Genomic DNA, 27471 nt, shown 5'->3' on the forward strand with positions numbered 1-27471 from the left:
GTGTACAGGCACCATCCGTGTGGTGACCCACCCATGGGGTGACCCCACTCGTGTACAGACACCATCCGTGTACAGGCACCATCCGTCTGTAGACACCATCCATGTGGTGATCCCACCCATGTGCAGACACCACCCATGGGGTGATCCCACCCATGTGCAGACACCATCCGTGTGCAGACACCATCCATGGGGTGATCCCATCCGTGTGGTGATCCCACCCATGTGCAGACACCATCCATGTGCAGACACCACCTGTGTGGTGATCCCACCCATGTGCAGACACCACCCAAGGGGTGATCCCACTCATGTGCAGACACCATCCATGTGCAGACACCATCTGTGTGGTGATCCCACCCATGTGCAAACACCATCCGTGTGCAGACACCACCCAAGGGGTGATCCCACCCGTGTGCAGACACCATCCGTGTGCAGACACCACCCGTGTGGTGATCCCACCCATGTGCAGACACCATCCGTGTGCAGACACCATCCATGGGGTGATCCCATCCGTGTGGTGATCCCACCCATGTGCAGACACCATCCGTGTGCAGACACCATCCATGGGATGATCCCATCTGTGTGGTGATCCCACCCATGTGCAGACACCACCGGTGTGGTGATCCCACCCATGTGCAGACACCACCCAAGGGGTGATCCCACCCATGTGCAGACACCATCTGTGTGGTGACCCCACCCATGTGCAAACACCCATCCGTGTGCAGACACCATCTGTGTGGTGATTACCACCCATGTGCAGACACCATCCGTGTGCAGACACCACCCATGGGGTGATCCCACCCATGTGCAGACACCACTTACACGCCAATGTCAACCGTGAGATGCCAACCATGCACCCGGACGTGCCACCCGTATCCTCCTGGCGCGGCACAGCCCAGCACAGAGGGGCCCTGGCCACCTCCCCACGAGGGACCCAACACAGCTCTTTCCAGCAGAACAGCGCCTTTATTCCTTTATTCTTAACGTTACCCTGCCTTTGACCCTTTCATATTCAGCACGTGGACAGCGGGAGAGGAATCACTCACTACAAAGAGAACCTGGGTTCGCCCTGAAGACCTCAGTGGTCAAACAGTTTCCAGCTGTAGCAATGGTTTTGCTGTAAGTTTGGGGGGAAACGGTTCTTTCGCCAACGGGTAAAAAGAACCTACAAATGTGGATTATGCTTATGTCATTTTCTCTCTCCTGCCATGATCTTGTAATTGAAAATTTGAACTGTACTTGCTAATCTCAGCTGAATCAGTCTTCTGCATATATTAGAAACAGCACAGACACCTTTTAATAGGAACAAGGCTAATTTGCCACCCATATTTTGATTTCAAGCCCCAGACGTGATGATTGGTGGGGAAAAGCAACCGCTTGAAAATAAGACCAAAGGATACCTCGAGGCCCAGGTCAGAGTTCGAACCGACTGTGTATGTGTTTAGATTTTAGCTTGTTGTACTTGGTGATCAGATCCAGCTTACTGTGCCCAAGAGTCAGTCTCTTCTCAGCCCCGTATGTGCTGCTCTTTTCCATCAGCATGTCCTCAGGGAGTTTATCGTAGCAAGGAACTACAGGCTTTTTATCTCGTTTTGGCTGGCTGTATGGGGACAGCAGGTCCAATTTTCCTTGTCCGGGACTCTGCCTTTTTTCTATCCCATAAAAAGCGCTGTCATTTTCTGCTGTCGCTTCCCTGGAAGTAGCAGCAGGCCCTTTCTGCTTCACGCTTGTCCCGTCGCTACTGGCACCCTCTGAAAGGGACTGCGACGTCTGCTCCTGCCTCAGTGGGGAGCAGTGGCTGCTGTCAGCCTTACTGTCCCCTTCATAACCAGGTTTATTGGAGCTCAGGGCAGGGGAAGGCTCCGGCTGCAAGAATGTCCTTCCTGTGATGAGATTTGATTTGTGATACAAGGCTGGGGTGGATTTATTGGGAGGACTGTTCGGTGAGTCTGGTGGTTCGCCTTGCTGCTTAGGGCAAGCGGGCTTCAGAGATGTGTCTTCCTTCCCCTTCTTATTACCAGAATCAGAGCTTGAATCTTGCTTTTCCTGGTGTACGTTGCAGCTGGAGTTTTTCAGAAAGGGAGACACTTTGATGCTTCTGATGCTCACATTGGAAAGGCTGCTGGAGGGGCTCGACGTTTCAGCATCATTCACCTGTGTGGGTTTTAGAAGGGAGTTGGCAACGTTTGAGGTATTCTGAGAAGAGGGGCACGTTCCAGGATCTGGCACACAGAAGCTGGTCACTGCTCTGGACTCTGCATACAAGTACCGGAATTCCTTGTCAAACTCCGCAACAATTTGACCACGGAAGTGAGTCACCAGGCTGGTGTGGACTTGGCTGCAAAGCCAGGTGAAACTGCGAAAAAAGAAAAAAAACGCACATGTAACTTTGCTCACAGAGCGCCAAGATACCTAGCATTGATTTTGACATTTGAGTGATTGCATTGCTACCCAATTTATGTCATTAAAACTTTCTCTGAAGGATGCAAGTCTGAGGTTACTTGTAGAGATGAATGTACTCATTACATAATTACTAAGGAACAACCCTAAAATAGTCATTTATCAGCTTGGTGATGTAATGAACTGTATGAAAATATAAACAACAAACAAGAATCAGCCGGATTTCCTTAGCCTTATGAAGGATGTAGAGCAGCAACTGGTCGCTGCCTAAAAAGCACGGCAGCACGTTTCAGGGCTTTGCTTCTCCAGCTTCCTCTGCCCATAAGCAGGGAACCGCCGTTTCCCATTCCCCGCCCCGTCCGTGTGCTGGAGAGTACCCGCTAACCATTTGCGGGCAGGCCTGTCAGCCCGTGCAGTGCTACCTTTTGGGACCTCATCAATGTTTACTTCACAAGACAGCTATTTGGGAACTTGCAGTAGGAAAACCCGCTCTTGGCTTGTTCCTGAGCAGTGCGCAGTTGTTACGGTTCATAATATTGTTTTAAGAAAGTAGTATACTTACGCTCAGCATACGCTCCCCCCCCAAGGAGCAACATAAAATGATCAATACTCTTCTGCTTAATATCAAAACAGGGAAATTAAGTAAGAATGAAGAAGTAGTAAGAGTGAAAAACCTCTGCGGGTGGCATGAAGAGTATTCAGAAATACCATACTCAAAGCAAATGCATACAACCTCACATACAGACATGAGAAAAAAAACCCAGAAAATAGCTGGGATGGCGCAATGACACAGGAGACGCTATTAAGACCAGAAAGCCCATCTTTCCAAAAGGTTGGGTCACACATTGCGAAAGGCATAAGAAATAACATGGTCTCTGCGGGGCTAGCACATGGTGCATGCGTAATAGGAGGGCTCAGATAATTCCTCTGCATCAGTGTTTATTGTACAGGAGCTTGGGATGATCCCTGGTGTTTATTGTACAGGAGCTTGGGATGATCCCTGGTGTTTATTGTACAGGAGCTTGGGATGATCCCTGGTGTTTATTGTACAGGAGCTTGGGATGATCCCTGGTGTTTATCGTACAGGAGCTTGGGATGATCCCTGCCCCGAACCCACCTTTATACAGAACGTAAGGGAGGATCAGTCTCATTTTGAAATCTCTTCTACAGAGATTAGGAAACATAACGAAGCAGAGAGTAACAAATTGGCAGGACCAGGTAACATTAACCCAAGAGCACCGAAGGAATGTGAGGATGAAATAGCTCAACTACTGATCAGGATGTGTTATCTCTCACTTGAAAGTGCCTTGGTTATCAGAGGAGTTGCTAATGAGATACAATTTTTTTAATGTTCCAGACCATTAAGTCTCATAACTGCACAGCACAAATTAGTAGAGTCTCTTCCAAAGACTACAATTAATGGCCACATAGGTAAATATGATATAATAGGAAAGGAGGCTTTTGCAAAGGAAAGTTCTCTCTCTCAAAGCCGTGAGAGTTCTCTGAAGAAACCCAGGAGTGCAGACAGGGGAGATTTCGCGTAGCCTGTATCGACCTTGCCAGAGGCGTCTATCCCAGGGGCGCTGCCTGGCTCCCAGCAGCGCTGGCATTCCCGTCTGTGTTGCCTACAGCTATTACCCTTCCACAGAAGGATGCTGTATCTGCACCGCACAGTGCTCAGACGTATCCCGGCTCAGGACCCGCTCCACTCACACGTACTTTTGTGTTCACTTGAACTCCTCAAAACCACCACCGCGCTCAGAGGGCTGAGCGCCCTCTCGTCTGGAGGGCTCGCTTCCCTCGCACTGCGAGCGTTGTCCCGTGAACCGCAAGAGGACCCGGGTCAGCCGGGTGGAGGACAACGACTCCCATCCCTGTTCACCCAGCCTGGCACCGCTGTTGCCAGCAGACCTGGAAACAGAGCTGTGCAAGCGGTCACGTTTGCCCTCCTCATTCTGGCTAGGAGGTTTCATGTCTCAGACTCAAATGTTCGAGCAGGAACATCGCAACAGCTACCCGTCAAGGCCTCTGGCCTTACCTTAGCAGGAGGCAAACACCAGGTCTTGCTTCAGTTTTCGTTCCCTCCCCAGCCGAAGTGACTTCCACCCTCTGTCTTCTCCCAGCACCCTCTGACCCAAGCACTGCCTCCCTACAGAAACCCCCGAGACAGATACACCCAGCCACCTCCTCTCATCCACACGGACTGTCCTTCCCCCGTAAGGGGAGCAGCCTCAGATCCAGCAGTACACTCCCCTGGTCGTATGGCTGTCCCTGCCACTGATGCCTCTTACGGCTCTTTCCCAGCCCAGGCGTTGCCGTGTCCCCGTTTCCCATGCCCATCCAACGGGGGCCTGCCCACTCGGTGTCACTGCAGGACCTGGAAGGAATCATCCAAGTCCCCCCAGTGACACAGCCCTCCTCCTTGCCATAGTACAGGCTTCCATGATAGGATGACGTGGCCTTGCCAGCCATGGCTATTCCCACTGCTACAAACCCATAAAGGTCTTTTCCTCCATGAATGGTACGGAGGAAATAGCCAGGGAATGATCATTCCTGGTCTCTTCTGGTATAAAAATGAGGCGTTGAATGAAGCGAACAGGTCACAGATTCAATCCAGACAAGAAGAGGTGCTTCCGTGCACAACACAACGCACAGGCAAGCTGTGGAGCTCCTCGCTGCAGGCCTCTGCGGATGCTAAAAGTTCACACGAGTTTCTAAAACCAGTAGGATTTCCCTGCCATTATTTTTTTCCATAACAAACTGCTGCATGCAGAGATCCCATATCCAGTTCTGAATCACCCTGGGGCACAAATTACGGGAGTCCGGGAAAGGATCGCTGTGGGATAGGATCCCTTCCTTGTCTGGCGTTCAGACACTCCTGGAGCAGGAACCCTCCAGCAACCCGTGCAGCTCAGCCTTTGGCCAGGAGATGGAGTCACAACATCACCTCCCAGGAGGTGGGAGACCATCCCGTCCCACCGCAGCACCCCTGCCCTGCTGCGCTGGCTGGCGCGCAGCACCCGTGGCAAGAGCGCCCTGTGGTATTCCAGCCGAAGCCTCAGTCCCAGCAGCATTTTCCAGAGCAGGATCAGTTCTGGGTGCCCCTGGGTGACACCGCAGTAGGGTCTAGGGCTGCAGGGCCCCTCCTCGGCTGCACCGCACGGGTGACCCGCAGGGCTTCACACCCAGTGTCTCTGCTTCAGCCATTTCCACCTGATGAGATACCAATTTGCAGCAGGTTTTTTCCTACTTTCAGTAGTTTCTCGTACTCATTGTTATTGCTTTTCTGTCACTTTGGCTGTCAAAGGCATTCTTTTCTTTCTGTTTGCCGGTACAAACTTCCGTGTATCATTTTTGCTCGTTGCTAACTGTAGATACTACGCAACACTCACTACTAGACCTTAAATTTCAAGTGACATTTTCTTTGGTAAAATGACAATAATCTGACTTTCTTGTAGTAAGCTCTTTAAGCTTGCTTCCAAAGCACTTGAAATCATTTCCACTCCTCATTTTTCATCTTCATTTTGATTAAAAACAGTGCAATATCTTCGGTTAATTTGGGCATCCCATCTCAGTTATCTCTTACTTCTTATTCATCCTTACAGCAGCATGCCTCGTCTCTTTCTTCAGGATTCACTTTTTATTTATACACTTGAGGACTTCCTCCTCTGCTTTGGTGTGCTCTGCAAGGTTATAGATAACTTATCTTCTGGCAACGCTCACTTTATTGCTGTACATATCAGCCTGGGGTTTCCGTGCTGATAAACTGTGCTTCCCGTTCCTTATGCACGCACTTTCTGCTTCATTAGAATTTCTTTCTTGAGGTGACTGTTCATCAAGTTAGACCTGGAACTCACTTTCAAAGCTCTGTCCTATTGCTTGGGATGTGGATACCTGAGAGTACGAGCACCTTTCTTTTAAAGAAATTCCAAGCTTCCTCCAGCTTCAAACCCACGTAGCTTTACCTGTCCTTTGCCAAACACTTAACGCACTTAGTTTTTTCTTCCTCTGTACTGAAGCCAGGTGCAGAGCTTTTGTAATCCTCAACTTTCTCCTCTCAGTTTTCAGTTTCAGTTGTCGTGTCAGCTTCAAACCCAAATCTTGAGTTTCTTTCACTATGATATAGCAAACAATGAGCTCCTTCCTCTCTGTGCCAGTGCCAGGACACATACCGATACTTTGACCATCTTCCATTTTGAGCTGAGAAATTTAATCTCCTCTAAGGCAACTCAAACAGTCACGTAACTCCCTTTCAGGCTGACAATGCCACGTCTTTTCTCTACTCCTAACCTGGTAAATGTTTACTCTAGTTTTCCTGTTCAAGATCCTGTTTAGCTCTAGCCCCATTTGCCCTTAGGCTCCTCTCATCTGCTGCATTAGTAAATTAGTCTTCACATCCTTCACTCTGTTAAGTGCTCAAAGAAACATACTATTTCTTCTGGTGCCCAGAATACTACTAAATAACTAGATATATAATTATATTTAGGATTTTAGATTATTGCTTTTCCTAGATATCTCAATAAACCCCATTTTCTCCTTGTCTTCATTTAGAGGAAATATAATGTTAAAGATGGAAAACACAGGGAAATATTTAATCAATAAACACGGAAGAGTTGAGGGGTCTAAACAAATTTGCCTACAGCTGTGTAAGATAAGAGCAGTGAGCTTGGTTCCCATATTTAGAAAACTCTCCAAAAAAGTGCCCGATTCATATCAATAGGCAGCAATATATCAGAATGAGTTCAGCTTGCCAAGAGTATTTTGGAAAATAAGAAGGGTTCTTACCAAACTATCAAGGAAAATGTCAGCATAGAGAACAGTATCAACATATGGGGTTCAATGTGAGAATGTCAATATGTATACTACTCTTGTTGCGTGCATGTAATACTGCATATAGGGCTCTCAGAAGAGAGAATCTGATGGCTAGAGATGTAACTAGAGACTAAAAATGGATTTCAGGCATGATCTGAGCATGCCTTTGAGGAGAAAAGAGTCTCTTACAGCTGAAGGATTAAAAAGACACTTACTGAATACCTGAATAGTCAAGAATAGAGTAGGAAAATACCCCTCTGCAAGAAAGGATGCAGAGAGACTAGACATCTGGATTGACTGTCAGTGTAGAAGGATGTATTGAAGCTCTAGAGGGATCTAGTGTCTTGGCTCTGGTGCTATCCCATATCTTCATGAGCAGCATAAATAATGGAAGTGTACACTCTCTAAATTCACAAATAGTATCCAATGGAGAGGGACTGCACAGACACAAGGTTGAAAAAGGTTCTGAAAAGAATGGGTGCAGTTCAACAGGAAAATATTCAAAGAAAATACATTCCAGGCAGTCACCATCAGGTGCACAAACACAGGCTGGAGAATGAGTAGGCAGCAGCTCTGGGGGTTAGAGTATGTCTTAAGGAAAACACGCGTCCGTAGCGTCACAGTGTTGAGGAAAAAAGCAAACATCCTGGGGGTGTATGAACTACATCGTGGCCTACAAGACATGCGTAATCCTTTCACTCGACTTGAATCCTCTGAGGAACAGGAGAAGTTGAGTCTGGAAAAGAGACAGCTGACGGTCAGCGTGGTAACTGTCCCCGGGTTGTACAAACCAAGCTATACGGAAGGTACTAAATTGTGTTGGTGTCCATAGGAGACAGCACACAGATGTAGTCCTCCATGATTCAGTGCTCAGGCGGGATGACAGCAAAGAATGAAGAGTGAGTTGCTCACTGGGATGAAGGACAGTAGAGACATTTGGATCCAAGTTATGGAGCACTAAGGGAAGCCACCGGTCAATGTCTGTATAGGTCCCATTAACATAAAAAGAGATAGGATGAGTCTCGGGGGTAAAATAAAAGCACCTAAGTAGGAAGCTAAAAAAGATCAGGATTTTATTGGTAGCCTTATAAAATGCTCCCTCTTCCATACTTAGAATGGGACAGAGAAGTAAAAGAGCATTTCAGGACATGGTTAGAGAAATGATGTTAGGGAACGAATGGTAGAATCATAAGGAAATGGAAAACTGTAGGAACATAGTGACTCCATAAAGAAGGCTGGATTCCATCTTAACCTAAATGAAACCTGGCTGCTGCACAATATAATGCAGAAGATATAGGGAGGCTTTAAATTGGAATGTGGAGCAAAGCTGTGATGTATAGAAGGCCACACAGTTTGAGATTGCCCACTTTGCCTTAGGAATAAAAGCAAGAAAACATAAGGACAGGATGGAAATCAATGACACTTAGGTAAGAAATTAGAATCAATGAAGAGCATCTGAACAAATAAAACTGTGTTTAGAGAAGTGCTCGGTGGTGAACAACCAGATCAGATACAAATGTTTACATGCATACATACATTTTATGAGCTAAAGAAACAAATAGATGTTGTGAAATACCTGAGCTCAAATGATGACTCTGACACAGGAGGTATCTCAGAAACTTACTGGGTAGAAGAAAATCAAGGAACAGTATAACTGCAGGGGTAGAAATTATACAGAAAGGACAAATAGAGGATATGTTGCTGGGGCAGTAGCACAATACATTTAAAAAAAAAAAAGTCATATAAGGTAAATGATATATTAACAAATGAAATATATTTCTGTTGGATTAAAATTCCACTCCCAAATAGGAAAACCATAGTATTAGGGCTATACTGTGAACTTTCTGAGCGGAGTGCTGATGGCAAATATGCCATGCTAAGGAAGTGCTGAGAGGCTAAGGCAGCAGAAAGTGGAGGAATAAAGGGAGATTCAGTTATACCCATGTTAAATGGGGGCCATTATTAGGAGAGTTGCAGAAACTGCATTTTAGACACTATAAATAACTGCTTTTTGGAGAACTAACCAGAAAACCAACAAAAGGAGAAATAACAGTACCAGTTGAGAAAGTTTCTTTGGAAAGGCCACTCGGCAAAAAAATAACCATGACATACCCATATCAAATATTCTTTCAGGACTGAAATAATCCACAACAGTAATACTTAAAGTGAGGAATGCTATTAAAAAGAAATGTAAAAGAGTAACCAAAAAGGTTAAATGCTTGAGGCAGTACTAAGATTGTTTAAAGATGCTATATTAGAGTCTCAGAGAAAATGTACCTATCAAAATAAAGGCATTTTAAAACATCCAAAAAGTCACCATAGTTAAAAGGCACATTAAAGGAAAATATTAAAGTAAACAGCCTTCAGAAACTGGAAGTCAGCAATTTTCCAATTATTAACCAGTGAATAACCTATCATTTAAAATTGAACATAGTAGCAGAGGAATGGAAAGTAGTAAATGTGAACCTTTTAAAGAGCTCCTGGAAAACTACAAACCAGCCAGTCTTATTTCCATACTGAACAAACTGGTAGAAGCAAATAGAGAGTAAAATTATTAGATGCATAAATAACTATAATCATAACGCTGAAGACTCAGCATATTTTTGTGGAAGGAAGCCATGCCTCAAAAGCCTCTTGCAGTTCTTTGAAGGAGGCAGCAAGCACACAGATGCATATATCTGCTTGATGTTGGATACCTGAATTTTCAAAGAGGTTTTGACACAGTCATTCAGCAAGGACTCTTAGAAAAAATTAAGTGGTCATGGATTACAAAGGAAGGTCTTCCCAAGGAGTAACAGTTGATTAAAAATGGGATACAAATGCTAGCAATAGTTTTAATTTACCCACTGGAATCCCACAAGCTTTGTGCTGGGATCGCTGCTGTTCAACATATTCAGAAAGTCCTGAAAAATGGTGGAAACATCGTCCATGTCAGAGCTCATGACAAAATTGCCATGCGTGGTCAAAAGAAAACTGGATAACCAGAAGCTGCAAGAGGATCTTACGGTATAGGGTGAATAAGTGACCAAATGGTAGACAAAATTCCATGTCAATAAATTCAAACCGTTGCAAAAACCCTGACAGTCTCTATATATTGATGAGTTCTCAGATATTAACACTCAGGAAAGAGGCCAGAGTTCCCATGGACAGTTAAAAAAACAACGATCATTTCAATGTTTAGCACTAGTCAAAAAGGCAAACTGCAGACTAGGAACTGCCAGATGCAACAATGCTAACGTGCAGCGGGTGGGGATATCTTGACCACTTCATGCAGCTCTGGTCAATTTGTCTCACAAAAGATAGACATTATGATTAAAGGTCTAGAAGCTCTCCTGCATGGGAAACAACTGAACAGCTGAGGATACTTCAGCTGGAGAAGAGATGATTCACATGAGGGATTATAATGGAGGAGGACGGAATCATGGATGCAGTCAAGAAAGTAAACAGGAAACAGTGATTGACTGTGCCCAGGTTATGGGAGTTTGGGGGCATCAAATATAATTATCTAGCAGTAGGTCTAATGTAAATACAATGGATCACTTCTTCACACAAAACATAAATTAAATTGTATAACCCATTGCCACAGGGTATCGCGGAGGCCAACCATGGTGGGAAAGAGTCTCCTATGGCAAATTGAACATAAGGAAGGACATACAGCATAAAACCCTGGAGGTTCTGAAACCTCTGATCTGTGTGCACAAGACTGTTGAACTGTAAAACCTGCCACTGGGTAGGAACGTTCTTACCCTCTTTCCTGCATCATCCCAAGACACCCCTGGATCCACCCTGGATCTTTGACTTTACTCAGTAACTATTCTCATCCTTTGAATCTAGCTTTCCCATCTGCAGGGAGAATAATCTAAATATCTACTGTACTAGGTATAGTACCAGGCTGCAGTACTCCCAGTAGCAGATGTGCTGGCTGGGAGATGGAAAAGAGAGAGAAAGGGAGAGGGAGAGCAGTGTTCAAGGAGAGCTGGTGGAAGGAGAATAAAGTATCGCCAGGGCACCAAATTCACAGAAATATCAGAAGTCTGTCCTGGGGAGTTGCACTGAAGGATGATATGATGTGCAACAGTGTGAAAATACTGTGGGAAAGACCTGTAGGTGGAAAACTCAGAGTCAGTAATAAAAATCTAGTACAAGAACAGTACTCCCGACCCGCTGATCCGAACAGTGATGGGGATCAGACAATGTTAACTGAGATTACAGAAGCTGCAAAATTAGGACAGGTAGTAATAGTGGGAGATTTCATCCACTCATATACATACTAGGTTAATGCTTCACTGGGATGAGCTGTGGAGAAAAACTTTTTGGAAGCAATAAATGGTTACTTGCCAGAATTAACTAGTCTAAATTGTTTGACCCACAAGAAAGGATGCTATTCAGGATGTGGTCTGGAATGATGCATAAGACTCGGTTCCAGAGGTAGAAGTGGAAGAGCCCATTTGTAATAACGCTCACAACGCAATTTTAACTCTGTAGTTGGAGAGAGCGATCTAAATAAATGCAGCAGCACATGGATATTCAATTTCAAGAAAGGTAACTATGTAAAAATGCAGCAATTAGTCAAAAAGAGATGAAAAGGAGTGGTCCAAAAAACCCAAGATGACTACGGCTTGTAGGTTGTTCAAAAATGCTGTACTGACAGTTAAGAAATTGCTGGGCCCATTTGAGACCAATGGGTCAAAAGGGGCATTCAGTGCTGGCAAGACCATAGCAGAGAACCTCAATGAATTTTTTGCATCCATTGCTAATGTTGGTGGCACTGAGACATGTTTCACTGCTGTGTACCAGGGCCGCTGCAAAGCCATCTTTGCTGAGGACTGGGAGGTTTCCAACATGATCCCATCTACAGAGAGGGCTCTGGACGTAACCTTGAGGCCCACGTACCACTGGGCCTGACCTCCACCTTGGGACGTGGCAGAGTGCACTGTGAAGAACAAGATTACTGATGGCATGGAGAAGCACAGCCTCTTGCAAAAAGGTCAACAGGGCTACTGGAAAGACAAGCCCTGCCTCACAGACCTGCTGGAGTTTGGTGAGGGAGCCAGTGAGCACATGGGTAAAGGGACCAGTCAACTACGTATTTTGGGGTTTTCAAACAGCCTTTGACAAGGTTCTACACCAAAGCCTTTTAAGAAACTGAGTTGCCATGGGCATGGAGGAAAGGTCTTGTTACGGACCGAGAGCTGGTGAAAGCACAGGACGCAAAGGGGAGCGCTTAATGGTCGTTTTTCAGCAGCGATGAGCAGGAGTCAGCAGCGAGGCCCCAGAGACTGGTGCTGGGACTGGTTTTCATCCTGTCGGTGACCTCAGGCATGGAGCGGCGCAGTGAAATCCCCAGGTTTGCAGAGGATCCTCAATTCCTTTAGGTGGTGGGATACCTCACCAAAGGTGAGGAAATCCAGAAGGACCTCACAGAACTGAGCAAGTGGACAAATATGTGGCAGATGAACTTCACTGCAGGAAAATGTGGTGTACCCACAGAGAAAAATGATCTGAATCGGGCCTGTATGATGCTGAATCTGGAACAGCTCAGGAAGAAGCTCGGAATCATCGTCAGCAGTTCTCTGAAATCATCAGCTCAGTGTGCAATGGCAGCTAAAAAATTCAACGAATGTGGGCCACTGTCAGCAAGGGTGATCAAAACAAAGCAGAGGGCATCATTTTGACCCTCTGTAACACCTTGCTGCAGCCATATCTTGGGGGCTGCATGCAGTTCTGGTTTCTGCATCTCAAGAAGGACATAGTGAGGTTAGAGAGGGTGCAGAGAAAGATAATTAAAATGACTGAGGGGTGCAGCAGCTGCCGTACGAGGAGAGACTGAAAAGGCCGAGGTCTTCACTTTAGATAAGAAAAGGGCAGGGAGGGTGGATAAGATGGAGGCTTGGAAAATTGTGAAAGCAATGACTTAACTGAGTGTAGGACAGCTGTTTTACCAATCTGCAGCACTAGAACTAGGGGCACTTCATGAAATTAGCAGGAGATTGGTTTAGAATGGACAACGAGTTAGAGCAAATTCACGGGCAATAGGTACAGAACAGGTACTGAAGGGAGTACGTAGGGATGAATGCAACGATTGCGCGTGTTGTGAGAGGACAAGGGAGAGGGACCACAGACAGGAGTTTGAGCCGCTCTCCCTAAACAGCATCAGCTGGAGACAGAATCTAGGCTAGGCAGAGCATCATCTGACCTGGCAGAACATTTTTTAAATTTTTAAGAAATGAAGCGATACTCATAGACAGATGTGTCTAGGAATTGTCGGTGTTGGCAGACAAGCAGTTAATGGTATCTGAAAGCTAAACAGCAAGGTAAGAGCAAGAGGATGGAGTAGAAGAAGGTAAAGCACCAAAATGAAACCTGACATTATAAGGGGAAATGAAGAGGGAAAACAGTGTATCATTATCATGGAGAAAAAAATATAAAAGCTACATCATTCAGTATTTTGGTAATGAATATTTTCTCAGTGTCACCAGTTTTTGTCACAGTAGTTGCTACTTTTTCTTACCTGTAGGTACCAGCAAGAACTTGGTCACAATCAATCAGGATAAACTTCTCCAGAACCTGGCCGGCAAATTTCTTGCCTGCTTTGCTGTAGTACGTGTCTCCACTCAGACATCTTATGCGCATGTTCTGAAACCAAAGGAAGCAGAGTTGGTAAGGGGACATGAATGGAACTAAACTGAAATGTTCCCTTATGCATCACGAATGGCCTCCCTCAAGCAGGAGCTCTGCTCCCAGAGGTAGAATGCAGCAAGACATTAAGTATTCCTTGGCTTCTACATACCAAATATTTTGTCACACTGTCTGCTTCTATAAGATAAAATTAATAACAGGAAATATTAACAAGTTGCACTTAGGTACAAATGCTGGTTTGAAAAAAATTTGGAGAATCCTATGAGCCTACAGATAATTTCTAAAGTATGTAAGACTATACAATTTCTTCCAGATTATTGATAATATTCAACTAACCACACTAGCTGATGGCTCTGCATTTAAACTAAATTTTGACCCATAACAACTAGCCAGTTTCTAATCAAGTCAATGTGCTGTCCTGATTTTATACAGTGACAGGCTTCTTAAAACCAAAACATCGCTCAATACAAAAGATTTACAGAAAGGCATGTCTGTGTTTTTAAGAATTGCTTTTTTCCAGTATATTTTAAAATTGTATTAAAATTTTCAGCTGCTGTACTCAGCTGATCCTCATCTGTTTTAAAGACTGCAAAGAAGTTCTCTGGCACAACTTTGGCCTGTAAAACCGACTGCCCGGTACAAAATGGGAAATAAGGCTCTCGGTATCCATCAGGAGCCTTTTGCGTAATGTGAGGGTTTTGCCCATAATAAAAGTTATTTGCACCTCGGCTGGGGAAGGCAGAAGAGGAGAACAGTCTCTGCAAACAGTTACCGGCCTGGTCTATACGATACAGCGCCAAACAAAACATCTCGTGTGTAAATAAACATCCCTAAGGCTGCACCTAGGCCGGCCTCGCCGGATCACCCTCGCTGCCCCTCCAGGCCAGCTCCCCGCCACCGGCAGCGGCCTTGGCACGCCGGGAGCCGTCACAAACCGTCACCACCCGCGCTCGGCCCGGCAGGTCCCTCAGCGGGCAGCTCATTCCCGCCCAGCATCAGCCCCGCGGAAGACGAAGACCGGCAGCAGTTTGGACGGGCTGCACGCGCCGCTGGGGCCATTTTGGCTCCTGGGGGAGGCGGGCGCTGGCCGTGGCCGGTGGAGGGGGCAGCCTTCCCTCCGCCACGCAGCAGATTTCGGTCTGGTCAGACACGGCAGTTTGTACCAGCACGAAGAGTTGTGCTTTGCCTACAGATGTTCTCTGCAGGGCGCAGACCCGCGGCCCTGCCCCGGCTCCAGGAGCTGCTCCTGGGCATCGCTGCACCCCGTTGTCCCCCTCCTCCTCCTCCCGGGTGGGTTGGAGGGGGGGGCTCCCCGGGCCGCCTGTACACAGCCGGGGACCGGCTCGCCCAGTCTCTGGCCTCATGCAGGGTTCACGGCGCGGAAGTTGTGCCTCGGGGGCGAGGAGCGGGAGGCGGTCACCCTGCAGCAGGTGACTCCATTCCTGTTGGCCTTCCTCTTCCGTCAGAGCCCCTGAGGGCAGGAGGTGGGCTTCCCGGAAACATCTGCTGGGGAGCTCGTCGCAGCAGGGTGGGAAAGGCTTGACTCTCGCATCGCGCTGAGGAAGCCTCCCTGCCCACCCAAGGAGCACCATTGCCTTCGGGGCTTCGTAACAGCAGCAAATCTCCTCCAGACCGGGGTCCATCTGACCCAAGAGCCTCTCCCTCGCCATGGGCAATGGCAGCTGGGGAAGAGCAGGAAGGCGGCAATCATTTATGATGCTGCCACCTAATACTGCTGCTGACTGTTTTCTGCTCAGGGGATTTCCTGAGCCTCTTGTGGTTTGTCTTAGTGGGAACCTCCCCTGGACTTCTTCTCCAAATACCTGTTGAGTCTTCTCTTGAGTTCATGGAAACTTTTAGCAGGGACAGAGCTGAAGCTTCACAATCTTTGCACTGGGGCTCTCACTTGTTGCCTTCTTGTGTCCCAGAACATGTCCTCATCTGTCACCTATGAGAAGGGAGAAACTTTTTCCCCATAAGGACAGTTATGCATTGGAAGAAGTTACCCAGAGAGGTTGTGCAGTCTCCATGCTTGGAGGTTTTCAAGACTAGACCAGAAGGCCCTGACCAACTATTTCTGACCTCACAGGTGATGCTGCTTTGAGCGGGAGGTTGGACTGGATGACTTCCTGAGGTCCCTGCTAACTTGCATTAACCTGTGATACTCTGAAATGCCACCACGAGTTGCTGATATAAAGCAAGATATGCTGGGTGCCTGGGGAGGTGTTCACCTAATCCTGCTGCAAATCAACACAGGGATTTTTTTTTTTTCTTCCAGTGCTGAGGTTTAACTAATACTAGTTCTCCCTGGGAGGAGCTTCCTCTCCCTGCCCCAGGAAGTTAAAACCACTTCAAGTAAGGGATATCCCATAGATTTGTTGCCACAGTATTTCTTCACTCCCTTTATCCTTTCCAAGGCTGGGCGAGTTTCTGATATCTGGCTCATTTTTTCCATCCTCTTGTCCTCTTGGCAATCCAGGTCCTGAATTGTCCAAATAAGATGAGAATCCTACAGTCTTGCAGGAAAGCCAGACTGCCAGGTACCACTCTCACTCGATTTAGACAGTAGTTTTAGGTTCAGCAGATGGCCATTTGAAAAAATCCAACAGTTAAGTCTTCTGCTGTGACCGCTGCCAATGCTCGATGCACCACTGTGGGATTTGCTGATGTTCAGCACCAGGATTTGACACCAGCAGGCTCACACAATGTTCTTAGAAGTAAGATGCTGGAGGGGCAATTGCCCCAAATTCCCCATTAAACCCCAAATAGTCACCAATTATTCCAAATAGAGATTTACCATCACATCCTGTCGCACCTCAGAGCCAGGAATAAAGTATGTACACTCATTCCACTTAGATGTGAATATCAAGCATGTATGTTAATGCACTGCTTGAGATGCATCAGCTTAAGAGGCACTTCTCATTGAGACCTGCCAATGAGTCACTGAACGGGGGAGGCAAGCGTTAATTAGCCATTCAAGCACAAGAGATGACATCAGGTCTAACAAAGGGACGTAGACATCTCCATGGATGTAAACTCATTCTAATTTTAATTAAACACAATGGCCAGGCTCTTGGATAAGAAGCAAATAAAATGCATTTTGGAGAGATGGAATCTATCTGGATCCACCAGGTAACTTCAGTGATGCAGTTGTTCATGAAAGCAAACACGCTCCAGCATGAAGCAGTTTTCCCTAACAGTCACCATCTCAAGAGGCAGGATGAAATGGGTCTGGCTTGCGAGAAGCAAGAAAGGACAGAGCATCACCAACGTCAGGGGAAAGAAGCCTCTCTAAATTAATCTTTGTGCAGACAGGTTAAAAATGAGGGGAAATTAAGACATTTGTAACTGCATCTATTTTGAATGCTGTAAAACATTATTTTTGCATTTTCCCTAGCCTGTTTTTTAGTTAAGAATGGCTTTGAGGTAACTGGATAACTTCCAAGCAGTCCCCACCAAGATGAAGGGAAAACCTATGAAATCAGTGGCTGGAAGAGAATCAGTCCAGGGAATCCTGTGCACCGGGTGAAGGAGCACAGCCAGGACTGCTGGCCTTGCAGGACTAACAAATGACAACAAAAAACCAACTTCCGTTGATAGGTGGTAGCCAGAAAGGCTATATGGGGAGCAGCAAGATGCTGGGGTGCATTTCTGAGTCTGCAAGTTCCCAAGAGAGCTTGTCACACTGACACATTAATTTTTATTGTTTGCCTGCTCTGGGCAACCACACACCATTGCTGATGGGCACCCCACTGGGCGGGGAATCGGGCTCCTCACAAATCCCTCATGAACCCACAACTGAATTGCAAAGCCTAAAAGCAGCTCTTAACATGAGGTTTTTAACATGTGGTTTTACACTGAGGCGGTGCAGCAGGGCTAGGAGGAAATGGTAGGTTTTGCATCAGGACATCTGAAGGGACTCACCGTTCCCCTTCCCCACCCAGCTATTGCACTACAGCAGCTCTGGCCAGAATCTAAACTGAGCTCAGCGATCCAAATTATGAGCAATTTAAGCCTTGCAATTCTATGTCCTAGAGCAGGGGCTGAGAGGGGACAAGGAAAGGAGATCATCCAGGTCCACATGAATATAAGTTTGCTGGTCTACCTCTGTCTGCCTATCTGCACCAGCCCAGCAAAGCGTTCAGTAAGGCACTGCATCTTATTGGCCTTGACTTCACACTTCTTGCGTGTAAAACTGAAATGAGGACCACAAAACGTCAAGATATGGGACTAGGAGGCTCCCCCACTCCTTCCCCTGTGCTTCTAGACAGATCTCAACTTCCTAGACCAAACAGCCACGGTCTCTTAGCCTGGGACAGTGGGAGAAAGGATAGGTCCTAGGCACCAGGCAGAGGGAACAGAACACAGGGTACCTGGTTTTCATTGATTCCAAGACCTGTTTATCATATCCAGCGTGTGACTGAAAACTTACTGGGAAGCTGTCCTCAGTAAGAGCCATTTTATTGCACATTTCCACAAAATGCTTCAAGTACTTTTCATCCAGGATCAGGTAAACGGGGATGTGCCGTCTGCTTGAGGCCTCCAGCAGGTCACACAGTATTTCCATGTCTGTAAACAGATCCATCACAATTGCTATCACCTAGCCAGGAGAAAAGAGGTGGGGAGGAAAAAAAACAAGAGACTGTTGAAATTTCACGCCCAAGTGAATTGTGCTTTAAACTATGAATTAAGTATTCAAACCTCCTGAGTTACTGAGCGCCTGTGACCGCATGAGTGGAGATTGCTTCTGGACTTTTGTGTTTAACAGCCCTCACCCCACCATGGCAGATAAAATCACTTCTAATAACTATGACAGCATTCCCCATCCAGCTACCTCCTCTCTCATCTGTCAGTCACAGAAAGAAATAGCTGAAAGGGTAATTAATGCATGTGCACAAACTCTGAATACCACTGATGCAACAAGTATGTATTGCCTTAAGCAAATAGGCCAGAAATACAGCATATAAACGGAAGAGCCAAAACTGACCAAAATCATTATTCCATCAGTATGAGTGACTCCACAGATCACTAGCATATTAATATAAAGAAGTATCATTTTTTTCAGGAAGGACACACTGCCAGGTAAGGGAGAAGGTATCTTGATCAAGTACGTGCATGTCCTTGTTCCAGGATTACATCCTAGGGGTGACTAGGCAACATCGTAGAATAACATGCGTGGGAAGGATCCCTTCCCTTTCCCTGCTGGCAGCACTCCTGCTAACGCAGCCCAGGATGCAAGCGATAGTTATGAAACCCAACAGTAGGAAGAAGGAATAACACTAACAATATTTTAAAAAAATAAAAAAAAAAAAATCAAGAAAGTCTATCTCAATAAACTGAAGACTTGCAAGATAAGGTCTCCAAGGGAGGAGTTTTAAAGGGGAAAATAATTTTAAAGAGAACTGCCAGTTCTTTAAAGAATGAGATTCAAGGTGGCCATGACAACCCATCCCACTGTGGAGACGGGATGGGAGGCAGCAGACCATCTTGGCTAAAGGAATTCTCCAAAAACTAGAAGGTAGGTCATGACAAGTACCTACTACAAGTGAGTTGACCCAGAACTACAAAATTCAAAGTACAGTATGACCTGCAACCAGAACAACGGATCAATCATCAGTAAATATTAAGACATGACTGGAGAAGCTGTTCCACTGTTCCTCACAGAGTGAGGCTGCCAGCAGACAACATCAAGGCATTATTTGATCCATTATTTGGATCAGGAAGGAACTGCTGGGATCCATCTGCTGGCCATCACCATTAGTGACAGGAATCAGGGGGACATCTTGGAGAAGGCAGGAACAGGCAGGAGAGCACTTGCTGAGCTGGATGATTTCTCAGGCCTGATGCACTCACCTGAGGGTGCTTGCAGAGCAATCCCATGACTTAGACCTTGAACCATTAACAGTTAACATTGAGAACTCATGGAAGATGGCAACACACTGCAGGACTGAAAAAGGTAAAGCAGTCAAGTATTTACCAACAGGCCAGCTTCATTTCAAAAGCTGAAAAAATAATGGAACTAGTGACCAAGTACATTAGTCCCAGTCTTTACCATATCTTAGCAGTAAATAAGTAAATAATAACTGTTTGATACTTGTGAGTTGTGTGCATAACTCTGATTTTGAGTTTCTGCACCTAGTAGAGAATGCCCAAATAAAGATGACCCAAAAAGCACTGAGTTTTGGGGTGAAGCTTCAGGAAAGAGTAGAGGAGCTCCAAGTATCACTGCCCTTGGATGTGGGGACATGTCTCTGGTCCAGACTGGCACGCTGGCCCCAGATCGCCCACTGCCCAGCAGCTCTTCTGCTCTGTTTTCATTAATAAACTGCCTCTTTCCAGGCCCATCATGGCCTAGGTGCAGAGTGGAGGCAGCTGCCACGGGCAGAGAGGGGCCCCGTTGGCGTCCCCATGCTCTCCTGCCCCGCTCTGCCTGCACACACCATGGAGAGACCCTCTGCACCGCAGCCATGGCAGAGATGGCAGCAATGCCAAAAAGTTGCTTCCTGCTGCCTTGGGGATTTATCCCTTTTGCAGATGGACAAGATTTCTTGGCTCTATCTGATTTGTTCCCAAAGACCATCTCAGCGATGATGCCTTACACACTGTCATTCATCCTCAACATCTTGCAGAAGACCACAGTGGGGTTTGGGGAAGAACTTTCCTGGAGGCTGGTGTGATCCCAGGCATCCACATGGGACACAAGGCAGCTGTCATCAAGAGCTAACAATCATTCCTACTGTCCAGGCCAAAACCACATCTCCACCCTCTCACCCTGGCCCTGGGAGATACAGGCTTCAGAGCCTGACGCCGAAGGGCACCTCTTTTGTAGCCCGTGTCAGTGTTGTCTTCCCAGAAGACTCATGAGGCTCTGGCAAACTCTTCTCCCCCCCTGAAATGTGCCCGTCTGGCACAGGCAGCAGAATCAACCCTGGAAGGGCTCTGAAAGCAGTGAGAAGCATCTTCAGCTTCCCTAATTAATGCTACTGCTGGGCTATCAGCATTAGGTACCGCTGAGACCCGCACAAAAAAGTAGGACTTCACCATGTCTTCCTATACTGGCCTTCAGCCAAAGACCAAAGGCAATTTAGCCAAATGACTCTGATGGGCCACCCATCCTCTAACGATGAAGCACCCAGAAAAAACTATAGGCCAAGCATCGTGTAAGGCCTCAGGCAAGTCCCTCTCAGCCACACTTGCCTCACAATATTCCAGCTCATCTCAAGCTTAGGTCTGAGGCAGGCTTGGCCCTGGAGACAATCTAAACTTGGCTTGGGAAGTCAATGTGTTGGAGTCAGGAGACACCGATGCTCCTTTGTCCCCAGACCCCACGTGCTCAGAGGCACTGCTTGCGCGTAGCGTGCACAGAAGGTCCACATCATCTTGCTTTTCTCTACCAGTGCTCACAGGCTTTGGCAGAGTTCGGGGCTGTTGCTTGCCCAGAAATGGCACTGCCAGCCTGCAGCGCTCGCTGTGAGAGGGATGGGGCTGAGCAGGCAGTAGCATGGCTGCGCATGGCAGCATGTGGCACAGAGTCACCCGTGGCACCCAGTGCCCTGGGCTGGATGCAGCTGGCCAGGCAGACCTGCATCTCCTGGCAGCCTCACGGCAGGGCTCCGGCGTCAGCGCGGGAGCAAGTGCCCCAGGCAGCGGGACGCCAGCTTGTGTAAGCTGGGTGGAGCCCTGCGTGATAGTCAGACTCATGTTTTCCAAAGCGGGTCTTTGCTTGGCATCAGGAGTTGGAACAGACTATGGCGCTATTGACAGCCTCCTCACGTGTGATACCTTCACAGGAGGGATTTGGTAGGTAGAATTGCTGCTGGTGGTGCTGGCAAGCACCCACAGCCAATGTGGGGCAGAAGGCTGGCAGCCCCGTGTGCTCTGCAGTTTGCAGCGAGGAGCGTTGCAGCAGGGAGAGAGGGGAGGTTGTGCCCTGCCACAGCCTCGCATGGTGGAGATGCAGGCACCCATGGTGGGGCTGCTCATTCTAAGCGTGGGTGCCACAGGAGAACCGTAAGGGCCGCTCAGATCACCATATCCTCTCCGTAAACAAAGCAGGCAGCTCTTATAATAACATCAGCTCAACCCCAAAGCCAAGAATTTCTGGGGGAAGATAACCCTGGAAGTCTTCCCCTTGAAGAACACATTGTCACAAAAGCGAGGTCCAAAGCCTCAAAGATAATTTCATAGAATCGTTTAGGTTGGAAAAGACCTTCAAGATCATCCAGTCCAACCATTAACCTACACTACCAAGTCTACTCTAAGCCAATCAAGGGTAGACCAGACTAAACCATGGCCCAAAGTGCCACATCTGCCCGTTTTTTGAACACTTCCAGGGATGGGGACTCCACCACCTCTCTGGGCAGCCTGTTCCAATTCTTGACCACCCTTTCCGTAAAGAAATTTTTCCTAATTTCCAACCTAAACCTCCCCTGGTGCAGCTTAAGCCCATTTCCTCTCGTCCTAACAGCTCTGTAAAGCTCTCGTTCTGTAAAGCTCTCGTTCCAATAGCTCTGTAAAGCAGTGGAAGTCAGGTACCTAAGTACCATCTCCAATTCAGGCTCCTGACAACTCGTATCTCACATTTAAAAGCCTTGGGCATTTAAGTCAATCTGGCCTTACAAACCTCAGCAACACACATCCAGTGCCTCCAGCCCCTCGGTTCCAGTGGTGGAAGCTGCAAGGCTGGGGCTGGCTCAGAGCATCCCGCTTCCTCACCATGCTCATCACGGCCTCCAAGTCCACGGTCAGGACACTGCAAAGACACAGCTGCCCCACAGGCTCTAGAAAATTCACACCTTGCCATTGTAGGGTTAAATCATGACATTTCTAAATCAACTTCTGGAAACTCACAATTCAGCAATTACTGCAGTCATCACTTTGGGAATTACAGCACTTACCAGCACCCCACTGGGGTTGCCATCTGTCTGGTTTCTAACCAGCACAGCTGGTTTTACTGGTATTTGCCAATAGCAGTGCGGTTTTGGTCATTACCGTAGTGTTGCCATTTGAAAGCCATACATTGCTTTTCTGGGGGACCATCAGGGACCCTTCTACCATCGCCTGTAAATGCATACGCGCAGCCAGTCTCAGAGCTGTACAAGAAGGGCGAAAGAAGCGGCATGGACAGTTCAAAATAGATTGGAGCTCACCCAACGAAAGTAAAATTGTAATAGTATTATCAAATGAAGGCTAAGGTGTGGCTGCGCTGCATCTTCTTATGTCTGCAAAGAGAAAAGCTCAAATCTGAAAATACATCTTCAAAGACAGCTGGTTAAATACAGCAAAATAGAAAGACAAACCACACCAGCAAAAGGTACCAATAAAACAAATGCCCTTTTTGCTGATTTGTCAGTACAAATATGGTGTTGCAAAATATGTCAGCTGATGTTGTTCTGTATGACTGTACAGGAGAAAACAGCAAACAACATTTCGAGACACACGCCTTCCTGTCTACAGGACCCAGGAAAAGCATTCGGGGATCTCCCTTCCACGTTAGCTGTAAGCACTCAGGAGGAGAAACTCTCTAAAGGAGGGATCTATGACGAGAGCGTAAAGTCTAGTGGAGAAAATATTTGAAATGCAGAACCAGCAGTTGAAAAGCAAAAAAGCAAGCGGTTCTCCACACAGTTGCTACTGGCACTTCAAGCAAAAGATGGTTTTACCTCTGGTTGCTCTTTTGTCATTAAAAGACATACAGGTAACATGCTTTTGGATGGGGTGATGAGCCAAACGGCTCAGTAACTACTTAAAGATGCGTAACTGGGGTTGTGAAAGAGCTGGAACTGCTGTCAATCACACAGGCAATCATGGGAAGTGCTGGCCAGAGCTGCCAACCTAGAAGCCAGTAAAACACCAGTAATAAACCAATAAAATGGATGAAAACTCATTCTCACATCTCACGCAACAGTTAAAAAACACTGCGTGAAAATCCCCAGCTTGAACACAAAGGGCTGAAGATTTGTCAGTGCTTTCTCAAGCCAAGCAAAAAAAGTGAAAAGCTCAAAGTGTACTTCAAGTACAATAAAGCACCTACTGCTGGGCAACCTCCCTGCAGCAAGAGAGAAGTTCCTGTGAACTGAGGAAGCAGGAAGATGTTTTTCACGTGGTTTAAAGGATATTATCATCAGAGATCCGGGACATGTGCTAAGTGACATGCATTCTGCCATAACTATGTCTTAATCCCCATTGCTGAAAAGGATGCAGTAAGTGTCACAGGACTTCTCAGATCATTTAAGATATCATAAATCAGCTGCCTGCCAGGACAGGCTTTTTGTCGCTTATTTTCTGGACAAAACTTCCTGTATTTGCCTACAAAGGTGCAGCAGAAGTTCAGGCATTAAGCAATGCCTGCTTACAACTGAGCAGTAGCTTACGTGGCAAAGCAGTCTTATTGTGGACAAAAGAAAAAAAGATCCCCATTTGCCTCATATCACGCCCAAATTTCAATACGTGGTTCTTTGATGATGCTACGAAGCTGCACAGCAATCTGAGCTGCTGCATGGCCCCTGTTTCATCTGCTGGGGACAACACAACTTTGTTTGCTCAATGCTGCAGATGGTGATAGAAGATAACACTTCAGCTCAGCCTGCCTGAGCTGTGTTCTTGACACGACTGAAGTCCGTGCTTAACAATTCTTTATCTCCTGCTTTCTGCACTAGGCAGTAATGAAATTAAGGAGTGACTGTAAAGTTAAGTAAGAAACTAACGGGGTAATAAGAGAAATTGCCTAGAAGCTGACTGGTTAAAAGTGAACTTTGCACTAAAAGTTTACTCAGTATCGCCATGCTATTGAAATGAAATACTACAAAAGCAAATTAACATGGAACAGATTAAAAGAACCGTAAAGAGGACAAAGACAATAAAAGCTGAAAATGTGTCTGAGATACAGTTGTCCGAGCTGCTGCTTTAGTACACAGTATAGCGGCAAACTAAAAAGAAACAAGAAGGAGGATAATTTAGTGAGTAAATTCACACCACGATTGTGCTTGGTAGGCAAGTATCGTAGTTGTCCAGTTTTTATTACATCCGAGGGTTGGCAATCTCTACCCAGCAGAAACTGTGTGATGGGGCAAAACGGGCTGATCTTACTCATCCTCAGAGAGGCACAGATGTCAAGTCTAGAAGATACGATGCTGTATTCTAACCTACTTCAAACCACAGACAGGGATTTTCAGTCCCACAAGTTTACTCAGGTCCTATGTTCTCCCACAGCAACTCACCAGTGGTATCCTCTTGTCCCATTTAAGATGATGTCCAGGGATCGAGACAAGCCCTGGCTGTGCAAACTCCCTGGCAGAGGGCAGAAGCGCCGGCCGGTGCACGCTTGCCAGCTGAGGACAGCAAAGCGTTAACGCTGCACACCCTGCCACTCACTCGCTCCAGGCTTTGGTACCGTGCTCTGCATACCCGCAGATAAAGGGCACTGCCTGTATGACATGGAATCCCAGGCAGAAAGAAATTACAGCAAAGGAAAAGAGCAGGAACAGTTACAGATCTGCTAGAGAAAAAGCAGTCACATCATGCCAGACACCTCGAGAGCAGCAACAGCGTGGAGCATTGGTGTACAGCTGTGGGACCAGCCACCAGGACTCGGGTGCTGTGGCACAAAACCCCACTCAAGGGACGCAGCTCTATACGTACCGTCCGTGCCCGGCTGATCAGAGACCGGAGCAAATCCTTAATGCTGTTAGCTTTGTTTCTTTGGAAAATCACAGTGGCTTGAGTCTGGCCAGACACCGTGAGGAGCGGCATCCCTGGCCACCCCAGCTCCAGCTCTGGAGGGTGCACATCAGACATGAGCGGAAAGTAGGTGCCAGACGTTAGTTCAGAGTCGAGGGAGGACCTGTCTCCAGTGTCCGCGTCGCCAGAGTCAGCCTCTTTATCCTTCACTGCATTGGGATCTGGAAAGCTTTGGTTTCTCTGATGGCTCATATATTCCATGTCCAGGGCAGAAAGAAAAGGCAGCTCCCGTTCCTCAGCGATGGCACTCAGGTAGCCGCGTTCCCCCTGCTCAAGAAAGGCGTCTATGGCAAGCCTGGCTGTTTCACTGTGCTGGAGCACCAGCGGGGTGGGCTCCCTCCACCACGGCTTCTTCAGCTGCTCTAGACGGCTCTTCAGAGGCCCAGACACCCCTTGCTGGCCCCCATAGCTGCGGTGGAACTGGGGTCTCACCTCTACTGCTAGGTAGTTGAACATGACCGGAGCTGCTAACGCTAAGAAGTGCCTCTCCAGCTGGATTAGTCCTCTGTCCGACTCCAGGTCTTTTCTGGCCCTCTTGCACTCCTGAGCTCCTCCCAACGAGTTCCTTCAGGACTCAGCATGAGCTCCACTCCTCTGCTTGGGAGTTAATCACCAGGTACAGCCGCCCACTCTGGGGGAGGAGCTGGCTTTCCCCAGCTCCCTCACTTGGCTTCCTCAGACACACACCTGATACTCAGTGCTTAGAGTATCCCTTTTGCAAGGGGAGGAAGATCAGCTCTTCAAGCCGCTCCTTCCATTTCCTTGTAACTGATTCATGTACTGCCCTCCCCTTCCCTGCCAAGAAGTCCCACCCTTGGCCAAGCAGGCTCTAACCTGTTTTGTCCCTCATTGTGCTCACAGTGGAAATGCAGATGCTGAAACTTGTTCCTGCTTGAAATTTGTTCCAAATCAAATACGCTTCTCAGTGTCAGTTATAATGAAATACAAATATCCCAAGTGGGTAATCAGACTTGGCCAAGAAACTTATTCATCCCTGAACCATAGCTAACGCTCCTCCTTAGCATTTCTTGGGAGCCCGGGCTCTGCTAGACTGGCAGCCGGCAGAGAAGCCAAGACACCGCCTTTGTTGATATCACAGTGTTTGTATGAAGGACAGCAAGAATCTTAGCACAGCTCATCTCATCAGGTACCACAGGCTACAAGAGCACTAGCTCATGTGGTCTTTTAGCACCTCCCTGGAAATCCTTCGAGGGAGGGACATTCAAACTTCGGAGTCTGGTGCTATGTGAATGACAACACTACCCACATGCTGTGGTTTTTTGGATTAGTTAACTCCAGCTTTCCAAAAGCATCATGGAGCTATTTTTGGAGAAACAATACAGGCAGACATTAATATGTGATTTAAAATGCTACGTTAGGAATGCACCACCCAGAAAACAATGCAGTACCAGAAAAATTGTGCGCAGGAGGCACGCAGGAGTCCCCAGACCGCAGAGCGGACCTCCCCCACCCCATTCAGCTCACTTACCCTGGAGCTACTGAACTCCACAGCGGCTAACCAGAGAATGAAGAACTGGCTGGATAGCTGATCTCACCGGCCAGCCTTTTATCAACAAGTTACAAAAACCCTGCAGATCAAATGAATCCAGGATAAATTAAGTCATCTAAAAGCTAAATGTCTGCTCTCTAATAACCACCAGGCTATAGTCAGTGGAGAGAGGCAGCCATGCCCAGTGTGAACCAGCACATTCAGACCCTAAGTTCTAAGTCAGCTGGGATGAATCGTGTCCCCAAGGGACTATCACTCTCCATGGTCTACAGCTGGGGTGGGATGATGAGTTTAGATTAGCTGTCTAGTCTTTAGATCCCTGAAGTCAGAACTAATTCTTACCGGGACTGTGCAAACTGCAAGAACAGAAGCAA

The 27471-nt window shown here is 47.0% G+C and overlaps 1 protein-coding gene across 1 annotated transcript; it reads right to left on the bottom strand.

The window, feature by feature from the left end:
• Positions 1 to 1410: 1410 nt before the first annotated feature.
• Positions 1411 to 26155, bottom strand: FAM83C (family with sequence similarity 83 member C). Its single transcript, XM_075721400.1, has 4 exons — positions 25489 to 26155; positions 18281 to 18448; positions 13721 to 13845; positions 1411 to 2353 (listed from the first exon to the last, which is right to left on the bottom strand). The coding sequence occupies exons 1-4, from the start codon at positions 26041 to 26043 to the stop codon at positions 1411 to 1413; spliced, it is 1791 nt and encodes a 596-aa protein (XP_075577515.1). The 5' UTR covers positions 26044 to 26155.
• Between the last annotated feature and the right edge of the window lie 1316 nt (positions 26156 to 27471).

The sequence above is a fragment of the Pelecanus crispus genome, chromosome 14 (genome assembly GCF_030463565.1).
Source record: "Pelecanus crispus isolate bPelCri1 chromosome 14, bPelCri1.pri, whole genome shotgun sequence".
NCBI classification, from domain to species: Eukaryota; Metazoa; Chordata; class Aves; order Pelecaniformes; family Pelecanidae; genus Pelecanus; species Pelecanus crispus.

What these genes read in the sequence shown, in the direction of transcription:
- FAM83C (XM_075721400.1), bottom strand. Translation starts at nt 26,043, where the DNA reads ATGTTCAACTACCTAGCAGTAGAGGTGAGACCCCAGTTCCACCGCAGC. An exon ending in TGATCAGCCGGGCACGGACG is followed by an intron (nt 18,449 to 25,488) that starts GTACGTATAGAG and finishes TCTCCTGGCTAG; the next exon opens with GTGATAGCAATTGTGATGGA. An exon ending in GTTCTTGCTGGTACCTACAG is followed by an intron (nt 2,354 to 13,720) that starts GTAAGAAAAAGT and finishes CTTTTTTCGCAG; the next exon opens with TTTCACCTGGCTTTGCAGCC.